At 47.1% G+C, this 23498-nt stretch overlaps 1 protein-coding gene across 1 annotated transcript in view; it reads right to left on the reverse strand.

Annotated features, from left to right (window-relative positions):
* LOC147733302 (receptor-type tyrosine-protein phosphatase eta-like) overlaps positions 1-23498 on the reverse strand; it is a 526406-nt gene that overhangs the window by 367613 nt on the left and 135295 nt on the right. Inside the window, exon 12 of the mRNA XM_086956289.1 lies at positions 6553-6816. Coding sequence (XP_086812415.1) covers positions 6553-6816 — 264 coding nt within the window. The remainder of the gene's footprint in view (positions 1-6552; positions 6817-23498) is intronic.

A 23498-nucleotide genomic window follows, 5' to 3' on the forward strand; every position in this document is an offset into this window, starting at 1 on the left:
TGAGCGTTCACTTGAGGAGTCATAAGTGAGTCATAGGTGGGTGGATACATGGAGGGGGTCTGCGTGGTCAGCTGGAACCTTTACCCTACTTGTGTGCGCCACTTGGTCATGACGTGCAATTGACGTGTAACTGGGGGAAGCTGGAGGGAGCTGACTTTCGTTCTAGTAGAGAAGCCTTGAGTTTCAGGACGACCTGCACGTCGGATATTATCTGATATCTTGGGTTTGGAGGATGTATTGTCTGAAGTAAAGGTCGCTTGAGCAAAGGTTGCTCATCACTAAGAGCCAGTGTGTGCATATATTTCTTCGTGCATTGCGTGGGGGCCATGGGCTTTCTATGGATGCGAGCTCTGTAAATCACTTAAACGGAGACAGGAAGGCTGGGCTCTATCTCTGTAGACGGGTTCTGTTTACCTTCTTCACTAAGCAGGAATGTGTTTCTGTGGAGCAAGTAGATAACTGTGTGCAAAATACTGTCTTGGCAGGCCGGACTGGGCCCCTCTCGGCTGAGCAGAAAGTATGCGAGAGGTCAGGGATACATAGCTAAGCTGCAGCTTTCAGAGTGTCTGGAGACATAGAGCCTGAATTCGGGTCCTGGCTCGGCTGAGCCACAAAACGGTTTCATCTCGACTTTTAAACGTGCACAATGCAAATACATTGGCAACATGGGCAACATAGGCCTCATTGCAGAATAACGTTTCTTTCATGGAAGGCTTGGTAACTGACATTCTAACATGGAACGGAAATGCAGAGGCATTAATATTACAGGCATGAGAGGGAAAGTGCATGGGTGACATGAACATACACTAAACGTGGGGTACACGCAGGGGACACATTGGCCACGTAAAATTTCTATTTCCTCAGTGTGTGTCAGATACAGAGAAGGAGGAACAGGGTGGCAGCTACAGAGGCCCAAGAAATTAAAGGCAGCACAAGCAAGTATAAGTGGCTCAGATCCTGTGTGGATCATGAGGGTCCAGGCAGCAGGTACGTTGAGGGGAGGCGGCAGGAGCTCGAGGCATTGTGTAGTTCTCGTAGCCTCCGGAAAGGTGATGTGAGCCTCAGTGGGAGAGCGGTGCGCTCAAGTCAAGTCTGGGGGCCGTTTGTAGGGTCCCGGGACCAGCCGCAGTTCAGGTATGATAGAATATTACCAATAAAAACAAGTTCAAGTTCAAGTTTCAATACTTTATTCGACAGCATTGTCATAAAAGCATTTTTCCCTATTCTAAACAGATATAAATACTACGCTAAGATTAAGATCGACATAAAATACACATTAAATACAATCAAATACAAAAATGCTGGCAAATTCTTTCAACTTAAAAATTCATGCATTATAAAAATCAGAGTCACAGTGCCTAGTTCATGAAAAATGGGATTGTTCTTAAAATGAGATATTTTCCGTCATAAATAATCAGTTGCATTTAAAGTGCGCGTGCAAATTATCCAGGCCCATCCCAAGTATTTGGCTAAGGCGATTGCAAGATTGGGGGCACAATTTGATCTTAATATTCTTAGTGCTTCTAGGTATTTCCTTATACCCAAATTCCTGCAGACCGGTTTTAGCCATCTACTTCTTGGGGCAGCATATAATGGGCAAACGAACAAGAAATGTGGGATATCCTCAACGTGTACCTTGCAGTGACAACATGTATTTACATTGCCTGGAGACCATTTAGAAGTAAAAGCATTTAAGGGTAGGGAACCAACTCTGAATTGGAAATACAGCTTTCTGTCCAAGGGTTTTATGATCAAATCCCAGTACTGTTCGCATTTAGGGGTTATTTTGGACTCCAAGTACTGGGATGCCAACATAGACAGTTGATTGGAAATCAAAACAGAATTATGTACCATGTCCCAATACATTTTTTTCAATAAAGCCTTAGATGGAAAGGCGGCGGGGTCAGTGGTAGTCCATAGGTGGTCTAAGTGCAATTTTTGAAGCAAGTTCCTAGTTTCTTTAAGCCAGGTTATTTTGTGGAACCGATCAGAGCTTATAATGTCCATGGGAGCAGATGCATAATGTCCCAGTTCAGGAGTGGTCTTTATGCGCCTCAAATATAAGAGTGGGCGCAATCGAGCCATATCCTCGATCTTTTTCCTCCCAAGATCATATAGGAGCGGGATCGATGGAGTACTCTGCGGGACACCAACCAACCGGCGAAGACATTTGTTCTCTGCAGTAGCCAAGACGCTCAGATTGGTAAAGCCCCATAGCTCTGATCTATAAAGACAAGCACCCAGCACTTTCATACTATAAATCTCCATTATAGGCTGAATAGGTTTTGTAAATGAGGATTTATATTTTTGTGCTATGGCCCCGGCCAACTGGTGGAACTTTAAGACCACGGAGTCCATGTGAGATTTCCAGTTCATATTGGCCTGCAAAGAAATACCAAGGTAAGTGAAAGCGTTCACTTCTTCCAGAAAGGACCCATTAAAATGTATTTTTCCCTGGAATTGCTTAGCAGGATTCAAATTCATAAACTGGGTCTTTGTAGTATTTAGCTCCAAACCCCGAATCCGACAGAAATCTCCAAATGCATCAATTGTCTTTTGTAATCCGCTAGGGGTCCGTGAGACCAGTAGAGTGTCATCAGCAAACATTAATACTGGGACCCGCTCCCCATCTAGCGTTGGGGCATCTGTTGGAGATTTCTTTAGAAAGTCTACTACGCCGTTAATGTAAAGGGAGAATAAGGCGGGGCCAGGACGCATCCCTGTCTTACCCCACGCTCCACGGGGAAAGAATCTGTGACGTCCCCCTGTGCACCCCACCTAATCCTTGCGTAGTTATTTTCGTGCATACGCACAAGCAAAGTCAATAGCTCGGGGCTAATTCCAAGGTCGCTCAAAACAATACATAGTTTTTGTCGGGGTACTAAATCAAATGCTGACTTCAAGTCAACAAAAACAGCATATAATGGGCCATTTGTCAAAGTCACATTTTTCCAGTAAAGAGTTAAAAAATGGAATACCTGGTCGATGGAGCTAGTTAGGGGTCGGAAGCCAGCTTGGTACGGGGAAAGGATATCCTTATCATCTATCCAGGCTTGTATTTTATTTTGTATCATTCTGCCCATCAGTTTTTGTGCTGAATCGATAAGGCTGATGGGCCTATAATTACTTGGTAAAGCCTTATCCCCTTTTTTAAAAACTGGTATAATCTCCGCACCCTTCCATGATGTTGGTATCATTGCTCCTTGTGCGATAGAATTCGCAAGCCATACAAAATATTGGCACCAGCTAGTTAAGTTTAAAAAAAGCTGTTCACCTTTTACTCCTGGGCTTAATAAGCACCCTGTATTTTAACATTAAAACCACTAAAGCATTCGACCCACGGCGTGTCCTGCCTGCAGAAAACTCCAGAGAGAAATGGTGTAAAACAGAGATGATTCCTGTCCCTCTGCTCATCTCATGTGAGAATATAATCAGCTTTAGGAAGACCTCGATGATTCAAAATGTTGTACTAATTCTCTGCCTCTTCTGCTTTTTATGGTCAACGAATGTGGGATCATTATTTATTCATTTGCATGCATTCGGAAAATGGTTAGACATGAACATGTTTTTTTATATGCAAAAATGTATTTATGTTAATTAGATATAGTCACACATTTCAAATCATTAGGCAAGAGCTTTTCCTTACCTGTGGTACAAAATGGTAAAGCAAACGTCAATGTGAGCACTGCTGCCCTTCTTTACTACCAAACTGTGTAATTTCAGCCCTTTGAGACCATCATGAGGGGTTAGTGAGCTCTATAAAACCCTGATTGATTGATTGATTGTGTGTTCCCCTTGCCACATCAGCAAAAAGGCATGCTAAAAAAGTTGTTTGCAAAAAGGACCATGTGATTCCGCAACCACTGAAACACTAAAGTAAAATATAGCCTAAACTTCATTCAACTCTCGCTGCAAACTACCGAATGTTCGAAAGTAGACCAAAGACCGATTTGTAAGTCATACAGTGTGAAAGGAAGAGTGTCTAGGCAATGGTCTTGTGATTTAAGGGAGTGTTAGAGCTATGAATACAGTCAGGCTGAAAGCAGATTCAAATGTTCAACCATTTTGTGTATTCCATCAGGGTGCCAAGGGACCCCTCTGATGGTGAGTAGAATATTAGGGAGTGCAGCTGTCCGATCTTGCTTGACTGCCGTCAAATCTTACTGAAGCCACTCTTTTTAATTCACGGCATAAGAACAGGCAACCAAGCAATGAACTGGATTTTTAGTAGAATGGTCCCCCTCAAACTGGCAAGAATAGGTAACATTTTTAAAGCAGCGCAGGATTTCCTAAAAAGGAGTTAGCTTATGCCATAATTGAGTCTTCTCTTAGTTGAAACTTTTTTATTCATTTTACGGAAGGTTTTTTAATTTACTTTTACCATTACCTTCATAATAGATATGTGAAAGGGAAGATGGTAGAGAGAAAGCATGTATACCAAGTGCCTTCCTTCCTTGGGCACAAAAGCCATTCATATTATACGGTTTTGACATGCAACTAGCATTTTATTTTTGCTTCTGTAAAATATCTTTTTTTATTTTTTATTTTAAATGTTTTCTATTGTCATGGTTTTAAGTAATCTACACAATAAACTTTGTAGACAACAAGTATTAGGGAGTGTGGGCAGGGACAAGGGGGTGCACATGTCCCAACATGTCCTTCAGTTCTGAAGCTGTTCATCAGTCCAACCATATGTTTTTTTCTGTGGCCTACCGGGATCCCTTCGTACACATCTGATTTAAATTGTGATATGAAGTGTTGACAGGAAGTAAGTGGGTGGCTCTAGCCTCAGCCACCTCTGATGGTGATGAAAGCTATTTCATTCTTGTGCTACGCAAGCCTAGGCTAATTCTGGAGGATTCCTGTTGGCCTGTTACACATGTGCCAGAGACCTGTAGGAACCTGAGGTTTTCCCTTTGGTAGATACAAGTGAACATTGGTACCTGTCACATAAATAGACACCATCCTAGGGAAACCCCTTCCCCAGGCACGCCAGAAGAGAATGTTTTCATCACAGCTGCTATTCTCATTGGCCTGCTATTATCACGTATAGTAGATATGAAGTGGTCAGTGATTCCTCAGTGAAAAGTGTGCAGCACTGCACCAGATGGATGCTTAGCTTTCCCCTTGCTTTTATGCAATCCCTACTATCATTGTGTACTTGGTTAAAGATATGAGGTTCACAAGGTTGGAAAGTGCACTATTTGTGAAGTTTCAGATTTCATCAGAACATCTGTATCAGAGTTTATATGTGAATGTTTTCCTAATCATATCTACACGCAGACCTCATTTGAAAGAGGCACTTGTTTTCTTGGCAATCATTGATGCCTTATAGCCTAGCTTTGCATAATTTGTTTAATATGCACTTCTTCCACAAGCAAAATAATATATCAGATAGGATTAATCTCAGACAATGCATGTGGCCTATGCCTGTAAATCAAAATGTATTCAATGTTGTTTTTAATGCAGTTTTATATAGCAGGGGCTCGACCCAAACGTATTGGATCCCTTTACATGAGCACCAGTTACATCACACAAGGGCGCATTAATGTTATGTTTTTTTCTAGGCACGGGGAGATGAAGTTATTTGCTCGGAATAATAGGACATGTAGTCGGTGAAGAGACTCGAATCCGGTTCCGCATTTCCAACGTCGACAGCTCTGGCCTTTATGTCACCCCCCTCCCCAATCATTCAATAAAGAAGGCACGAATGTCTAAATAATGAAGTAATTCTACTTAAAAAATGGTGAAATGTAAAATAGAAATACAACACACAAATGTTGTATCAGGCTAAACTACTTCTGCCAGGCAGTAGGGGTTTTGTGGGGATGTCTGCCCTTTGGTGTGTCCGCCAATGTGGCACAATCTGATGATTGAAGTCGGCCGAACCTCCCTAAATGCAATCTCTGAGAGGCTGCCAAAACCACCCCTTCACAAACACGTTTCAAATCTCCACCAGCTAGATAGTGGTCCACTTATGGGTGTCACTACCAGTGCTTTTGAATGTTATAAGGAGATGGCTTTCGTGTCCAAATCGGTTCCACATTGAAAGACAGTTGCTTCCTCTGGCAGGAATTGTTTACCACCAGGAGTCATCAATCAGCGCTTATGTAATGGGTGGTCTAAACCAGACAGTGAGAGGTGGGGCTGATGCTAGGAGGTATGAATAGAAAATGTACGTAATATCGGCTCAGGAAATCAGCTGCTATACAATAGTTAAATAATAATTCTACTGAAGTAAATGCTTCATTGAAATGACAGATATTTAATACAGTATATCAAGTGAAGTAGAATATTGCCTCCTTGCCATTGTAAACACTTAATATGAAGAAACATTAACTTCAGCAAGGTTTCATGAACATAAGACTTTCCAGTAATGTATTTACAAAATTAAATGAAATTACAAATAAGGCATGCGTGCATGGTTGATGTTCCCTTTAGTACTACTAATATTGAGTTTTCTGAATGTGCTAGTAATGTGGTTTAGTTCAACATCGTTTTCACTTGGAATTTGTAGATAATAAATCAGTAAGTAGAGTCAGCTGGACTTACATGTTGCCTGGGTCACTGGATCTGATGTCTGATTGAAAGGGCCGCTGACTGTTGTAATCGTGATACTGTATTCTCTTCCAGGGAGTAAGCTTGTGAAGGTCACAGGCTGAATGGCGGCGCTGGGAGAGGATATGATGAGGGCGCCTTGAAGGGTGATAATATAAAAGTCCACATTCCCAGGTGGTGAAATCCAGGTGACCTCCAGAAGACTGGTGGAATTTCTATTGTTCACAGTTATGTTCTCACGAGGTATCTGTGCAGGCCCTAAAATGGATTAACGGAAAATATCAGAATGAACACATCATTTGCAGCATTGTAATACTAATAGTACATTCTCAAGATGTTATATAGAAGATGGAACTTACAGTACAGACTGTGATAACAAGGTCTATTTGCTGAGTCTCATATGGGTAATAGGACAATGACTGGCCCCACAATGCCTCTGGATGGATTAATTTAGCTCACAAAAAGCACAATACAGAAATTGAATTCAATTTTCTACTGACAAATTATTTCACAACATGTAATTAGTTAAAAGTGACATGGGAGTAGACCTAATAAAGTCTCATTCCAGTCATCAGCCAGGAGGGAACACATTAATTTTATATCCCACCTCTCTAGCATTCCTAGAACAACACTTTATCAAGAGTAAACAATTTTGACCCATATAGGGAGAGTAATAGAATGGCTCCATCCTGATAAGTTGTCAAGATGGGAGCATTAGAAAGGAATCTGTAATTAACATTAAGGGGCTGATGGGGGCGTGGTTAGCTGCCTAAAATGGCGGGAGCAATCTGGTGAGGCTCCGGACCCCAGGTAGAATTATCCTAGTGATTGCAGCATCAATGGCACCTTACACCGTCTACAGTGCTGTACCAGACTACTGAAGTGATTCAGTGGATTTTGCTCACTGGAGCCCCGGCAGTACGGCCGCCCTCTGCACCCACCTGAGATCGAGGGGACTGCGGCCTACCCACGGGGTACGCCGGAGCTGGGGGGTCGTGCTCTTGCCTGCACCCAATGGACTGGGGCACTGTGCCTCTCACCACGAAGCACTGCAGGCTTTGCCCAGACGGCGGATTCTGTTAACACTGAGGACCCTGCTGCACTGTGGATTGCTGCGGTTTTTCCTGATCGGCAGGGCGGCTTGGCCGGAACAGGAGGAGGGCTGCGGACAGGCAGCGAGAGGGAGAGCTGCGCACCGTGCTTTTTGCCTGCATACAGGTGGCCTAGGGCTCTGTGCCTCTCCGCGCGTTACTGGATCGGCTTGGCGTGGACGGCGGTTCGTATCAGCACCGAAGCCCCTGCTGGGCTGAGGACTGCAGCGGCGAGGCCCGATTGGCTGAGCGGATTGACTTGAATATGAGGAGGGCTGCAGACGGATGGTGAGAGGGGGCGCAAAGTGCTGTATATCCGACCCGCATGAGTGTATTTCTCTCCCCCTCCGCCATACTGATGCATATACTCTGAGGGGTGTGGAATGGTAGTGCCCCCCCTAAGATGCTGCTCTCGTTTGTTGTAAGGGAGGTGAAGCGCATTTGATTGACTGCCGCCATTTTGCGCCTGCTGTGTCGGCCTACATGGTACTCTACTGATACCGCTGGTCACTGTGGACATCATTGCGGAGGTCTTCAGCCCCCTGGGGGCGACAGATGGTGTACTGCATTACATCTAGTCTTACCAAGCAGCGCAATCTCATCTAGTGACCGCAATGGTCCCTAACAGCTAACCTTCTTTGAGAACACGGAGCGCTGGAGAATGGGGTGGCGGTAGGCTACGGAGAGTAATAGTCAGCCATACACTCTGCAGGCCTGCAACATAGACATATACAAGTATACTGGGCCAACAGGCAGATGCCACTGAGGATCACCTCCGGTTGGCTGAGCTGCAGGGGTAGTGACACGTGGCAGGCCCAACTCCCTCGGAACCAGAGGCTGCTCGGTATGCATTAGGGCAATACTACTCATAATAAAGTACATTTTGTGCTGTAATACGTGACCGAGGCCTGAGCAGGCAGGATAGTGAATACTAGCTGCTGCATCCCCGAACCTACTGAGACCGACCAGTAAGACTCTGTCATCACAGAGGCACATACCATTCAGGGCAGCACCAGTGGGTCGGCATTGCGATAAGCAGCGCCCCCCCTGCCACTACCACTCCACACTTACTAACTATACTCACCAGTCGCTAGCAGCCACCATGGGACGGATTAAGGGAAACAACTTGGACAGCAACACACACAGGGAAGGCTCCTCCAGTGCGCCTGAATGCACAACCAGACACCCATTGCCTGGGGCCTCCTCCTCTGAGTCAGTAGAGTCTCCCCCTGACAAACTCGACTTGATTCTATAAGAAGTCAGAGACTCGCACAAAGCGAGAGAGCAGCAAATTGGGACCCTCTTGTCTGGTCTAGCCTTCCTCCGGGCGTATCACAGGAAACTTGCCTGGCACAGTACACGAGCAGGAGAAAGCCCTATCCAGCATGGAACCTCAACTTGCAGAACACACTACACAAATAAAACAGCTGCAGCAACAAGTCACCGGCCTCCAGGACAGAATCGAAGATGCGGAGGGTAGAAATCAGTGAAATAATATACACGTCATTGGACTTCCGGAACAAAGTGAAGGCACCAAGCCGGCAGACTTTATATAAACATGGTTCCGAGAACACGTGGCCCAAGATGGCCTATCCCCATATTTCTGTGTGGAGAGGGCACACAGGATTCCTATTGGGGCCCCAAAAGCCGGAGCGCCCCCACGACCATTGATTGTTTGAATCCTCAATACAGGGACCGCGATGTCCTCCTACAAAAAGCGAGAGAAAAAACGCAGATCCAATTTGAGAACCAGAGGATCTCGCTTTACCCTGATTATACGATAATGGTGCAGCGTCAGAGATCCTCCTTTCAAGCAGTAAAGAAAAAGCTACGTGCAGCTCAACTCAAATACGCACTTTTATTCCCAGCTCGCGTAAAATTCATTCACGACCGGAAAACCTGTTTCTTCAAAAGCCCACATGATGCAGACGAATGGCTGGAAGTGATGGGTCTGGAATCCAGTCAAGATGGACTTTTGGGCCTATCATGACGTAGCCCCACAAACTCACAGAAACACAGCACTCGTTGTCACACTACGAGCAAGCAAGCCACCCAGGTAGTTGGCCCGAACCAAGACTTGTGGTTGACCGACAGAGCAGAGGCGCTGGTCCTGGCTGGCTTCTTCTGGGAACACAACTCCAAGATCATGACTGATTCGGAGGACAGCACCATCAAGTCAGACTCTGATCATAGCATTACACTGTTCCCCTCAGTGACACCTCAAACTGTGGATGACTTGGTGGATAATTGAAGGGTTTCTACCCCATCACCTTGACTGAAAGCAGCAGCAGGAGCACTGTAAACTATAGCGGGACTACCAGGCATATCAGTATCCTTTTCAGCTCTACTATATTGCATGCTAAAATGTACGTCTAACTGAAATCCTAAGACTTGACATGCTATATTATCCTTTCTTACGCATTGATCATTCGAGTCTATAAAGTTTGATAATAACTTTCTGTTATAGCCAGGTGGTGCCACTGTTAAGTCCCACTGTCCGCACATAAGGTGATCATGTATGTTCATTGACATGTTATGTGTATACCCCCCTGGGCTCCGTTGAGCTACCGAAGCTCTACAGCCTAGCAACCTTACTATGGTCGGTGGCAACGACCCCCACACAGCGAACGCACTGCAGTACTATATACAAATGTTGTAGTTACCTGTTTGGCCCAGCACAGTTCAAAGGCTGCGCGGAGTATTCTTGGTTTTGAGGGAAAGGGGTACTCCTGGTCTGCAACAGTTAATTGGCTCGGAGTTAGAGGGAGCCCTGTTTACACTATTTATCTCTGCCTAGCGCTACCACAACCTTAGGATCATATAACCTGTTGACCTAGAATGTGCGAGGCTGCGGCTGTACACAAAAGACACTTAGTTCATGCCTACCTCCATAGGCAGAAGGCACACATTGTCTTCCTTCAGGAATCCCACCTTACAGAATCAGAGGCCTCAAAGACTCGCAACAAATGGATGGGTCATGTCTTCTCCACTAACTACTCAGCCTTTGCACGAGGGGCGGACCATATGGATCCACAATGAGGTCCATTTCAGGGACTTGGATCATCGCACAGACAATCAGGGTAGGTACATATTGTTGAAGGGTACCCTGGACGGGCTACCAGTAGTTCTGGGCAGTATCTATGCCCCGAACTTTGACCAAGACAAATTCTTCCATCGGTTGAGCGCCGCCCTGACTGGTGGGACACTGTCCCCTGGGTGGAAATTGTAACACTGTCCTAGATGTGGACTTAGATAGATCGCATCCCCCCATTACATGGCGCTGGCGCCCACAAACAAGCTGACCTCTTAACAACTTGGCTGAATGGGTGGGGACTGTAAGATATCTGGCGACTACTGCACCCTACACACAGGGAATATTCCTTTTATTCACCCGTCCACCAACTCCACACCAGGATAGATAGGTTCCTAGGTTCTCCGACTATTGCTACACAAATCAATCCACCTATTTATCTAAGACCTTCTCTGATGGCTTGGCCAAGATGGTGACAAGCTAAAACATGTTTTGTCTTCGCTCCTCCGTCTGCCAATCTTTAGCACCATCCTTTGGCCTTCAAAGAACATGGACCGGCTATCGAGCTGCCGAGGATGCTATAGGGCATCAGGTGACCTACCGGGTGCTCCTGGCTTCCCGCAGAGGTCTCGGTGACTGCCATCCCAGGCATGCCCGAATCCCGCGAGTGGTGCCGGAGATGATCGAGAAGAGGCGAGGGGGTGCTAAGGCCCTAGTCTTGAGCAGTGGGGCCAAGCGGCCTCGCTGGCAGCGTAGAAGAGAAGGTGTTGCGCCCGGGGCTCCGGCCTGTGAGCAGCGAGGGGGCACGGTGAGGAGCCTGATAGCTAGGACCACTTGGAGAGCATGACCGGAGGCGAGGCAACACCGCAGAGGGCTGGAGAAGCTGCAACGTCTCTGGGCCATCGAAGCCCATGAGGTGAGCCCAGTGCACCCCTCCATCCCACCGGGCCTGCAGGGTCCATCGCAGGGGGTCTCACACAGATCCCTGTCGTGTTGGGCCTGCAGCTACCATACTGGTGGCTGCAGCTACCATACTGGTCGCTGCGGCCCGATTTACCACGCACGGTTAGAGCGGATTGCTCCAGCACAAGGCGCCACCTCGCAGACGGCGTGTCTCGGCCCCTTAGCGCCGATGACATCCTTGGCCCAGATGACGGCTATACTGCAGCATTGGGTGCGGTCGATCGGGGGGCATTTCGTCCTCCGGCCCTGTGGCCTTCATTAGTGATTCCCTCAGGTGTGCTGGCCTGCCGGGCTGACCCCTGTACTAGCCTATGGCTTGCAGTCCCTGCTGCCTATCTCTTTGGACTTAGTGCACCTGGGGGCGGTCCTCCCCCGACTGGGGTGTTCGCGGGGTGTGCGGTCTTGCCCGGAGCGAACTTTGTGGTCCTGGGCCCGCCTTAACACAACCTCCCTCCTCACATATCTCGAGCCCAGCATCCTCTCCGGGGCAGCCTCCCCGCCCACTGCTTCTGCACTACATTGATGCCCAACTGCGGTCATTTGGACACAGGCTCCCCTAGTGAGGCCCACTGATACCCACACCCGGGTATTCCTGGACTCAGCAAATCATCCCTGTAATTTTTCCCCGGGACAACTCATTGTAGGGCTGCGCTGTCCTACCAGCCTGCCCGGCCTCGACGATACCTGGACCTTGCTTCATCTCTTGGGGCCGCAAGCCGGAAGGCCACCACCAGGGAGAAAAACGCCTTGAAAGAACTGTTCGCCAAGGCGCAAAGTGGGGGGTCTGGCGACTCGGACCACTTTACCTCAGCATTGCAGATGGTGAACTCACCGGTCGCTCCTGTGACTCGGGGCTTCTTGGAGTATCTATTTGCCACCCTGCGCGAGGACCTCCAAACTGTTAAACGTGACTTAACCGCGGAACTTAGAGAGGTCCGCAAAGATGTGGACGACATAGGAGAAAGGGTGGCGACCCGGGAAGACAAAAGCGACTCCCGGGACACTGAGCTGGCGGCCCTACAGCAGGAGGTCCTCTGGATTCATGAGCAACAGGTAGATGTCCGGTCGCATCTGGAGAACCTGGGAAATCGATCTCGGCGCCACAACATCAGGATCCGAGGAGTGAGCACTAACAAAGAAGCCAGGGACATATTTGCTTATGTACAGGAGTTGTTTAATCACATCCTGGGTAATCCTCTGCACACTCTTGAAACTAGACCGCGCCCACAGGGTGGGGGTGGGGATGGGGGTGGGGGTGGTCTGCGTTAAGGACTTTCACACCAAGGAAGAGATCCTGCACAAGGCGTGCTCCATGCAACACATATCGTTTCGCAATCAGACACCCTCCCTGTATCAGGACCTTGCAGCAATTACGCTTCAGAAGCGCAGATCCTTCCGGCCCATCACAGACGTCCCCAGACAACGCAATATACCTTATTCCTGGGGACACCCATTCCGGCTTGTGTTTTTGCACGATGGAAAACTATTCCAGCTTTGCACTTTCAAAGACGCTGGCAAGCTACTCGGGATCGCCCTTCCGGAGGAGGCGGACAACGGGACCCGTTCTGCTCAAGGTTACGGAGATGGAAGACCTATAAGTGAGGCTGTGGTTCTTCCGTTATCTTCTTTTAAAAAAAGTTATTTTTGTTTCTTTATTTTATTGTATGCTTAGCCGTGTCATCTTGGCTCTGTATTTTAATACTTTGTTTTAGCTTGCCTGGAGCGTTTTTCCTTCACCTGCATTTTCTGTGTTTTTGTTCAAACCGCCCCAGTCCACCACAGCCACTTAGGCTGTTTGTTGTGGAGGGCGGCTTGAACGTGTCTCGGTGGAAGCCCTCACTTCTGGTTTCCCTCAGCTAGCTGCCATCTTGGTCGGAGGTCTAGCTGGTTTATCCTTTATTAGGGGACCATGGGGCGGGAGCGCAGCGGACATGCTCAGCGGGCGCGCCGGCGGGGTGCCAAAGGCAAGCCCGTCTGCGCCAGTCCGCGCCTGTACGTCGCCTCTTGCCAGAACCCCTGGCTGGAAACAGAGTGGTATGCTGTCTTATGGTAGGGAAGAACTATTAGCCGTTAATGAGGAGTCTACTTGCTGTAAGGGAACCCTCAACTTGGGGGAAGAACTTTATGGTTGCCCAGTGTGCAGCTATAGTATACCTGTCCCGGTATCTATAACCTTCTGCTTCGAGCACCCACCCAAAATTATGCAGCTTAATGTGAGGTCACTGGCGAAGCATTATTTGGAAATTCATGATCTTTATCACGGAGGAAGTTCCTGATGTGGTCTTCCTGTGTGAAACGTGGCTTAGTGAGTAAATGGTAGTGGAGCCAAATTTAGCTTTACCCACTGGATATTTGTACTATCAACAGGGAATCCAGAGGAAGAGGCATTGCAGTTATCTTTAAAACCTGCTATTCCTGTGTGTTTACTAAGGAACTTATTGCAGGCTGCGAATCTGCCCATTTTAGCATCTCTGTCAGTCCCCATTCCACTTTTTCTGGACTTTGGTATATCGCCCTCCCGGTCCAACCGCCAAGTTTAAAAACGCTTTTCTAGAAATTGTTAGTTCGCTTGTCGTGGGCCCGGCTAATTTCAGTATTTTTGGAGACCTTAATCTACATCTTGAATCAATCCATGACAGCGAAATTGATAGCTTTATTGTAGATTTGGCGGCTTTTCAGCTGATCCAATTAGTAACTGGCGCTACTCACGTTGCAGTTTCTAGGCAACTTCAGGGTCCTGCTAAGATATCAGGTACAAATCCTGTGCATTTCACTAAACCTTTATCATTTCAACCCAATTAAGGGTGGCAGAACCGTCAAGTTGTTACTGATGCGACATCTGCAACTATTTACCTTGCGCACACCTTTGTGCAATTTTAGGTAAGGGCCATTCTAGTATCGGGCCAGCATCAACGAGTGGGGCACTATCTATCATGTGAAATCTATCATCTTTGGAATTCAGAGTCACCTCACCACCCCCCCTTGCCCTGACTCACTGTTTCACTCAGATCTTGTACTTATTTAAAATAATGTTCCTCTGTTCACGTCAAATGTATTTGCATCCCTTCACCTTTGGTTGCGGTGATTTGGACTGTTTTCTATTTCAGCATGAACCAGCTCCCTTTATTCCAGTCTCTGATCTTTTCATCCACTATTTGCTAAATCCATGCAGTGTGCAGATGTGTTGTTTTTGCTTATGTATATTATTCTTCCCCTTTTATTTTAGAAATCACAAGTAGACTCCTGAAGAAGGCGTGTGTTGCACCGAAACGCGCGTAGGGATTCCTCATTTATCCACTTGGCTGTTGTTTTTTATAAATGTATAACCTTATTTGTGCTCATTGCTTTTAATTGTGTCATACGTGTTGAAATTTTACGTATTAATTTGTTTATTGATGCATTATGTATATGTTCTTTTTACTTCAAAATATAATATTTTTTGTGAAATTTGTTACATAAATTTGCTTTATATGAAATTGTTATATTAGCTTATTCGTTCTGTACACTGCTTCACCATACACCACAATTGTGTTCCCATGATCATTTTGCTTTTGTACCTGATATCTTAGCAGGACCCTGAAGTTGCCTAGGTATTGTTATTTTGATTAATATTGTGCCCTGACCTAGGAACTCGTTACTAGACGCAGGGGGTCCCTTTCTTATTAGCTACTCACGTTGCAGGTCATTTACTAGACACTATATTCTCTAACATTCAATCTTTTAAGGTAGATACACCTGTACCTATGGGCTGGACAGAGCATGCTTTGGTTGTCATGTCTGTTCCCCTAGTAGAGCCCTGTAACATCGACACTGTAAAATCGGTCTTTAGACACCCTTTGCGTAAGTTGAGGCTTGAGGAGTTTCATGACTTCCTCACTTGTAATCCGTTGGGACCTTTATCTGATTCAGAATCTGACTATGGTTCATTCTGTGATTGGATGACATTTTGTTTTGACTTTTTGATCCCTGCCAAATGGTTTACGGGTCGAACCTCAGCTACTAGCCCTTGGTACAATGACTCCTTGATTGCTTTAAGCAAAACGTGTAAGAAAGCTGAACGGAAGAGGAGAAGGGACTATGATCCCAATAAAAAATTATGCTATCTTGCTACTATCAAGCAGTATCATAAAGCCATCTGTAAAGCTCGTGCTGCATATTATGCTAGCGAAATCAAGCTGAGTCTTAATCCAGCTAAATGTATCTTTAAGATTCTTAAAGACCTTAGTTCTAATAAGGTCACTGAATCTGTCATATCTTCGACACAGCAAAGTGATAATTTGGCTTCTTACTTTGTAGAAAAAGTCTTTGCTATTTACCTATATTTTCCTCCTGCCCCTTCTCATTCCACTTCTGTGCCCCCAGACCTTGGACCTCAGCAGTCGCTGTCAGCCATTCCTCATTTGTCTCTGGAGGAACTCACTCGTTTGAGTGGTGCAATCAAATCAGGCTCCCCTGCTGACCCCTTGAGGCCTTTACAGTTCAGAGAATCTTTCTCTATTTTTCAGGCCCCACTCTGTCACATTATTAACACCTCCTTTTCCACTGCCACTATACCTGCACTTTGGAAACAGGCTTGGGTGTTCCCCATTCTCAAGAAACCCACATTGGACCCACCCAAAATGGAAAACTTTAGGCCTATTTCCCTGCTCCATTGGGTGGCTAAGGTTGCAGAGGCACACGTTAACAACGTGCTTACCCAATTTCAAATTTCCAATGATATCTTGGATAGTTCCCAGAATGGGTTTCGATCGGGACACAGTATGGAGACCGCTCTTTTGGCGACTACTGAGCACCTGCGGTACATTCTTGATGCCGGTCAAAGTGTGGCACTTATTTTGTTAGATCTTAGTGCCGCCTTTGATACGGTCTCGCATGATATCTTGTTACAACGGCTGGAGGAAGCTGGAGTGGTTGGGTCTGCTCTGAAATGGTTCAGATATTTTCTGACCGAAAGATCATTCAGAGTATCCGCACCTCCGTTTCTCTCTCAGGTCCATTCTATTGATCAGGGGGTACCCCAGGGCTCAGCTCTAAGCCCGGCCTTGTTTAATCTTTATGTCCAACCTCTGGCAGCGGTCGCCAGGCAATGGAATCTTGTGATGGTCTCATATGCCGACGACGCGTAGCTGGTTGTCACTTTGGCCGAAGGATCCTCCCCTAATGCCTCTAGGTTTAGAGATGGAATGGCGGCTGTGGCTCGATGGATGGCCTCCAATTGTTTACGACTTAATGCTAACATCACCGAGGTTTTGTTGGTTGGGAATAATACCACTCTATGGAGTCAGCAGTGGTGGCCTACTATTCTGGGTGCAGCCCCCACATCGAAGACGTTGGTCAAAAATCTTGGGGTGTGGATGGACTCATCCCTTAGTTTTCGAGACCGTGCATGGAAAATTGCGGGTACATGTTTTGGCCTGCTGCGGGGACTTAAACCCCTCCTGAATTTATTTTATCCTACTACACGTCAGCTGGTCATACAGGCCACCATCCTCTCTCGCCTTGACTATGCCAGCTCTCTTTTACTTGGGGCAAATAAGGCCGAGATATGTCGGTTGCAACGTGTCCAAAATGCCGCTGCCCGAGCCTTGGTAGGCCTGCCGCGAATTTGTTCAGCTGCTGACACCCATTCGGAAGCTGCATTGGCTTCCCATGGAAAAACGGATTCAATTCAAAGCATTGTGCCTATCTTTCAAGATCGTGAAATTTGCTAGTCCCAGCCTGTTGAGCAATTTGCTCACTTTGTATGTTCCTATGCGCAGGCTGCGGTCGGCAGGGCAGCAGTTGGTCGCTGTCCCGCGGGTTAAGCGCAGCCGTGTGGGAGGTAGTTCCTTTCGCTATCTGGCTGCGAGGTTATGGAACTCTTGCTGGAACAGATCTGTGGTATGGACTGCTTACTTGCTTTCAGGAAAGCTGTTAAAACTTTCCTTTTTTTCTACAGCCTAATTTAGATACTTCTGATAGCTTTTATAATCTTTGATCTCTGTGCGTTTTCACACTCCTTAGCTACAGCGCCGGGACGCCCCTTTGCTGGGGCAGCTGCACTCTATACAAGCCATACTAACATAACATAACATAACCTCATTGGAAGCAGCAGAGGCGACGTCGAAGGGCCTGCCGTCCAGACCCTGCTGTGATTAAGAAGGAGCAGCAGGCGACCTTGGAAGCATTGCTGGGGGCTCTGGCCAAAGCATTGACTGACTGAGACCTCCTAGTTACATGGCCGTATCCTTTCTTTATTATCATGGGTGGGTGGGGGGGAGGGAAGAGCTGATCTTGGCCACACAATCACCTGATGGACTCCTTTCCTGCTCATCCTTGGATGACGGACAATGTTTGAAGTTTGAACAATTTTTTAGCTCTGGTTGCGCTTATTGTGTTTTTTTCATTTTTATTTTTCTTGTTTTTTGTTTGGGGTTTCTTTCTTTTGTATGTACTTCCCACTTTTTTCCCCTATTTTCAATATGTGGCTGTTCGGGGCTCATTGGATGCTCTTCCTTTTTAATTATTAGGCTGCTGTTGTGTGAGGAATGCGTGTGGCTGTGTAAGAGTCCTGGCTTTTTCGGGACTTCCCTGTGGCATGCACTACCCCTGATTTGAATGCCGTCTTTCTCTAGTAGAATACTCACCCTTAACTCAGACACTGTCCTTTCCACCAGATGGACCGCACTCAAAGCGGTCATCAGAGGCAAAGTGATTGCTATATCCACAGCTTACAACAAGGAGCGCCAGAGGACAAGGGTAGAATTGACCCTTCGGGTGCAGCAGTTGGAATTGATGCACAACGTACGGGTGCTCCGTGGGCATGAAAACAGTTGAAGGCGGCCAGAGTGCATCTCAGGGCTCTGGACGGGGATAGGGCAGAATATGCATTGATGCACCTGCGACACTACTTCTACGTGGTGGGGGGACAAATGTGGGCGGTTACTTGTGCACATGCTACGGTAGGCCCGACAACAAGATTGGGGAGAACTTTGGTAGGTCCTCCAGCTTTAAAATCAATCCTACAAAATCCGTAGTGCTCAGTTTGTTCTTACCACAGGCTGTGTTGTCGGACCTTCGGGCCGGCTACCCTCTGCAATTGTCTGATGAATCGATTCCTTACCTTGGCATACAGCTAGCCCCGACTTTACAAAGTATGAAGCAAATCAATTATTCCCTCTTGCAGACACACATTCGAGCTGTGTTGCTGAAATGGAAACAATATCCAATCTCGTGGCTGGGCACATCGCAGCCATCAAAATGACCATTCTCACCAAGATTCTTTGTCTTTTCCAGACCCTACCCCTCCCACCTCCCATCGGTTGGTTGCAAAGAACGCAGTCTGACCTTTCCTCTTTCATTTGGCAAGGGCGTAAGTCGAGAATGAAGAGGCTGGTGAGCTTCCTTCCTCCACACGAGGGAGGCCTCGGAGTTCCAGATTTAGCACTCTATTACAACACTACCCAACTGCGGTATCTGGTTGAATGGAATAGACCAGAATCTGAGAGGCATTGGCTTTTTCAGGATCGGGCTGTTGCTGGCATGTCCTTACTGAAGATCCCCTTCATGCCCAAGCACCATCGATCGCCCAACCTATATGCTTCTCATGTAACAAGTTCCACTGTCAAGGTTTGAAGTCGGGTCTATACATGGCACGCCCTCACCACATTCCCGCCCCCACTGACCTCTTTTTTAGATCACCCAGATTTCGGACCCGGCATTGGTCTGTGGGCCTTTGCACCATAGAGAGAGGCGGGCTGCCGCTGCTTAGGCCAACTGCTCCATAGAGGGGTCCATGGTCTCCCGGAAGCGGAGCGTTTGCTCTACGTACAGGTCCGACACTGGGCCCTCCAGCCCGACAACCTGGCGCAACCATTGCGGCTTCTCACCCACTATGAGCGTTGGCTCATCACAAGACCTTCTGATAAGAAACTTATCTCCGATCTCTATAAAATGCTCCTATTTAGATACACTCACACCTACCACGCTGGTCGGGCAAGGTGGGAGAGAGACCTGGGTCAGAATCTTACTTTGCAGGAATGGGACGGAGCGTGTTATAGGGCTCGCCACACAGCTACACATGTAGGCCTAATGGAAACTTTCACCAAACTCGTATATTATTGGTACTAGACTCCAGAGAGATTATACCAATCTGACCCTGCCCCCAGCCCCGACTGTTGGAAAGGATGTGGACAGAAAGGCTCTTTGGTTCATTTGCTATGAGTCTGCCCACACATTCAACCCTATTGGACACATGTTCTTGACGAGATTGACAGACATTTAGACATGGTGCCCCCTAGGTTCCCTGCATACGTCTTGCTGGGAGTTCCCAATCCCATCACTTACCACCTGAAATCCCATAGAGGGAAACAAATAGCCATTGCTCTCGGTACGGCAGCACAGAACATACTTATGCATTGGAAAACTGAGCAAGCTCCCACACATGCCGGTTGGTTTCACTGTCTCCAGCATGTGATGGGCATGGAAAAGATCTCCCTCACCCTGGTCGGCAAGGGCTCTTCTTTTGGCGAGCTTTGGCAACTCTTTTTAGCTCTTTTGCCCCTTGAATTCAGAGAAATGTATAGTGCCAAATATCTACACCTACTGCACCTCACTACTCCAGATCCCTATGCATGACTCACTTCAGAGCCACCTAGAACATGTTGGCCACTTTGCATTGTACAGTAATAGAGAAAGCCGAGAGGGTGAAGAGTGGTTTCCTTTCCTTTTTATGTTTCTCCTTCTTTTCTTTTTCTTCCATTTTCCTTTTGTTGTTTCTCTTTTGTCTTTATTGGAGAGGGTGGGGGGTTAATGTGTTCCCTTTTATATTTGAAAGTTTCATTGCCTTTCGCATATCAATCTGCACAAGTCAAGCCCTGTGTGGCTTGTTTACTATGCATCTTTTATATGTGGCTTTGTATCAATAAAAAGATTTAACCCTAAGACCTTCTCTGACCATAACCCCTTGGAGCTCACACTCACATGGGGTAGAGTTCCTACCCCGGTCCCCACCTGGAAATTATGGCCCCCAGCTCCTAGAAGATGCCCCGTTCTGTACTACACTATCCATGACCATCACAAATTACTTGTCAGGAAATTGGACTACAGCCTCCTCCAACCTCATTGATTGGGATGCGCTTAAGGTAGTAGTGCGGGGTTCTGCAATCGGGACCATAGAAGGGCCTAGACAAGAAGTACACCAACGCCTTCATGATATGCAAACCCAAATTACTGACCTGGAGAAGGCGGCAGCGTCCGACCCAGTCAAAAGCGATTCCCTGCAAGGCGCTTGCATTATACACGCTGAGACTCTCCGAGTTATAGACCATCGGGCCTTCATGCAGTGGAAGCATACTGAGGTCGACAAGTCTGGTACGTTATTGGCCCGGATATTACAGGACAGCCTAGAACCACCCATTATCACCTGCATACAGGCACCAAACAAGGATGTGATGATACTAATTTATCTAGTTATCGACCCCTGTTGCTACTAGCGACTGAATACAAAATCCTCAGTAAGGCCTTAGCTAACCACCTACTGCCTGTCCTAAATACCCTCATAAATAGAGACCAATGCAGATTTCTCCCAGCATGCAGCACCTCCCTAAACCTTAGAGGAATATATTATGTCATGGCGGCTACCCCTGTGGAATATACCAATGCAGGCTGTCTGACATTGGATCTCCGCCAGGTCGTTGACTCAATCACATGGAGATATATGTTTGCTGCCTTATGAAGATTTGGCCTCCCATCAGGATCTCTCCAATGGGTACGTCTGCTGTACACTAATCTCACAGCCAGAGCATGCACCGGGAAGCATATTTCACATGAATACACTATGCATAGTGGCACTCAACAGGGGTGCCCTCTTTCCCCCCTGCTGTTTGTCCTAGCATTAGAGCCTCTAGCGATAACCCTGAGGCAATCGGCTGAGAGATTGGGGATACTGATAGCTGGCACCGAGAATTTTATCTCAACATATGCCGATGACATTCTGATTTATCTACGTGATCTTACAGCCGGAGTGGAACCTCTTCCCAGCATATTCACCACCTTTGAGAGTATCTCAGGCCTGGCAATCAGCAAGGGAAAATCAAATGCCTTTTATTTCTGAGAAAGACCACGCCCAGATATGCTTCCATTCGGCACCTACAACCTACCTATAGCGCACAGCACCTTTAAATACTTGGGAATCCATGTAAACAGGGCGCAAGCTCATCAACTTGAGGGTAACTTATCGAGGGCAATCACTGCTCTACGCTTGAGTGTATCTTTCTGGACATCCCTACCACTGTCAGCAATGGGACAGATTGCCGTCTCTAAGATGTTGATGCTCCCCCGGCTATTATATTTCTTTGTAAGTTTACCCCTGATAGTTCCACAATCCATATTTCATACCGTAGACTAACCCTGGGCGAAGCACTACGCTACGTTCACGTAGTTTGCGAATTTCGCGCAACTTCACACTACGCGAGCTGCACGTAGCACAGAGCGAACACATGCAGCGTAGCGTAGTGCAGCGGTAATTTTTTGCTTGCTCGCGGTCCTCAACGTCATGTTCGCAACCGCGAGCAAGCAGAATGACATCCAGATGAGATTCTCAACGCAGGGAGGTCAGGTTTCTCATTGCGAGCGGTCGCGCATGCTCACGACCGCTCATGATGAGAAACTACCAGTCCGCGTTGAGAAAGCTACCGCTCAAGTAAAGATCTACTCGAGTAGCAGAAAACTACAGCTCGCACTGTGCAAGATGCCGTTTTCAATGATTGCACAGTGCCGGATGCTTGTCGGCACTGTGCAATCATTGAACACGCATCTTGCACAGTGCGAACATGCTACTAGGCAGCTCGCGTAGTGCTACGTGAAGTTCGATTAGTGCGAAGTGCACTTCGTGTAGCTTTGTGTAGCGCTACTTCACGAACTACGCCAACCCTTACCGTAGACACACTCCTCCTAGAGCTTATATGGGGGAAGGGCCGACGTAGGGTTGGCCTCAAGAAATTACAATTAGAACCCCACAAAGGTGGATCAGGTGTCCCAGACTTCAGGGCATATTGCTATGCATGCCGGCTTCAGTGGCTATCCTACTGGGTGGCAGGCAGGAACCTGCAGAAAATAGGCTACAAAACCCGCAACTTAGTGCATGGAACCCTACAGGGGTTATTGCTCACCAAAATGAAAATCCCGCAGGATGGGCCTCCCTTACTAATAAAAGCACTTCATTACTGGAAGAATACCTCAGGTACGACCCCGTATGCGAGAAATATCCCATTACTGGGAATACCACTTCCTGGGGAGGGCTAACAAAGGCGCGACTACTGGATTGGGCGGAGGCTGGTGTGGAGGAGGTCGGGTCGCTCATTGGTGATAGCACCCTAATAGTTCACAACACTTTTGTGCAGATCACGGGGGCATCAGACCGAAACTATTTACTATATGCTGCAGTCGCCCACCATATTAGAAAGACATGGGCACCCCAGCACATTGAACCTACACAGCATAAGCTTGTACACTTGCTTTACTATATGGGGGAGGGTGGCAATCTAGTTAAATGGCTGTACACTGGTATTAGGGCACAAGCAGCTATTAAGCTCATTGACCTTCGAGAAAAATGGGCAGAGGCCACTGATACGAATATAACTGATAAAGCCTGAGTGAGTACCCTAGAACATCCCAAACTGGTATACTGAAATGCCAGACTTAAATATACACAAACTATGATACTACATAGGTCCTACTTAACCCCAAAGAAAATACAGTGTATGTTCCCGGAAGCCCAGCAGTGCCGCCCCCGATGCAAGGCAGACGAAGCGGGCTTTATCCACTTGCGATGGGCTTGCCCACGCCTCAGTGTCTATTGGGGAGAGTATTTTGGG

Source organism: Lissotriton vulgaris, chromosome 2_1 (assembly GCF_964263255.1).
Source record: "Lissotriton vulgaris chromosome 2_1, aLisVul1.2, whole genome shotgun sequence".
NCBI lineage: Eukaryota > Metazoa > Chordata > Amphibia > Caudata > Salamandridae > Lissotriton > Lissotriton vulgaris.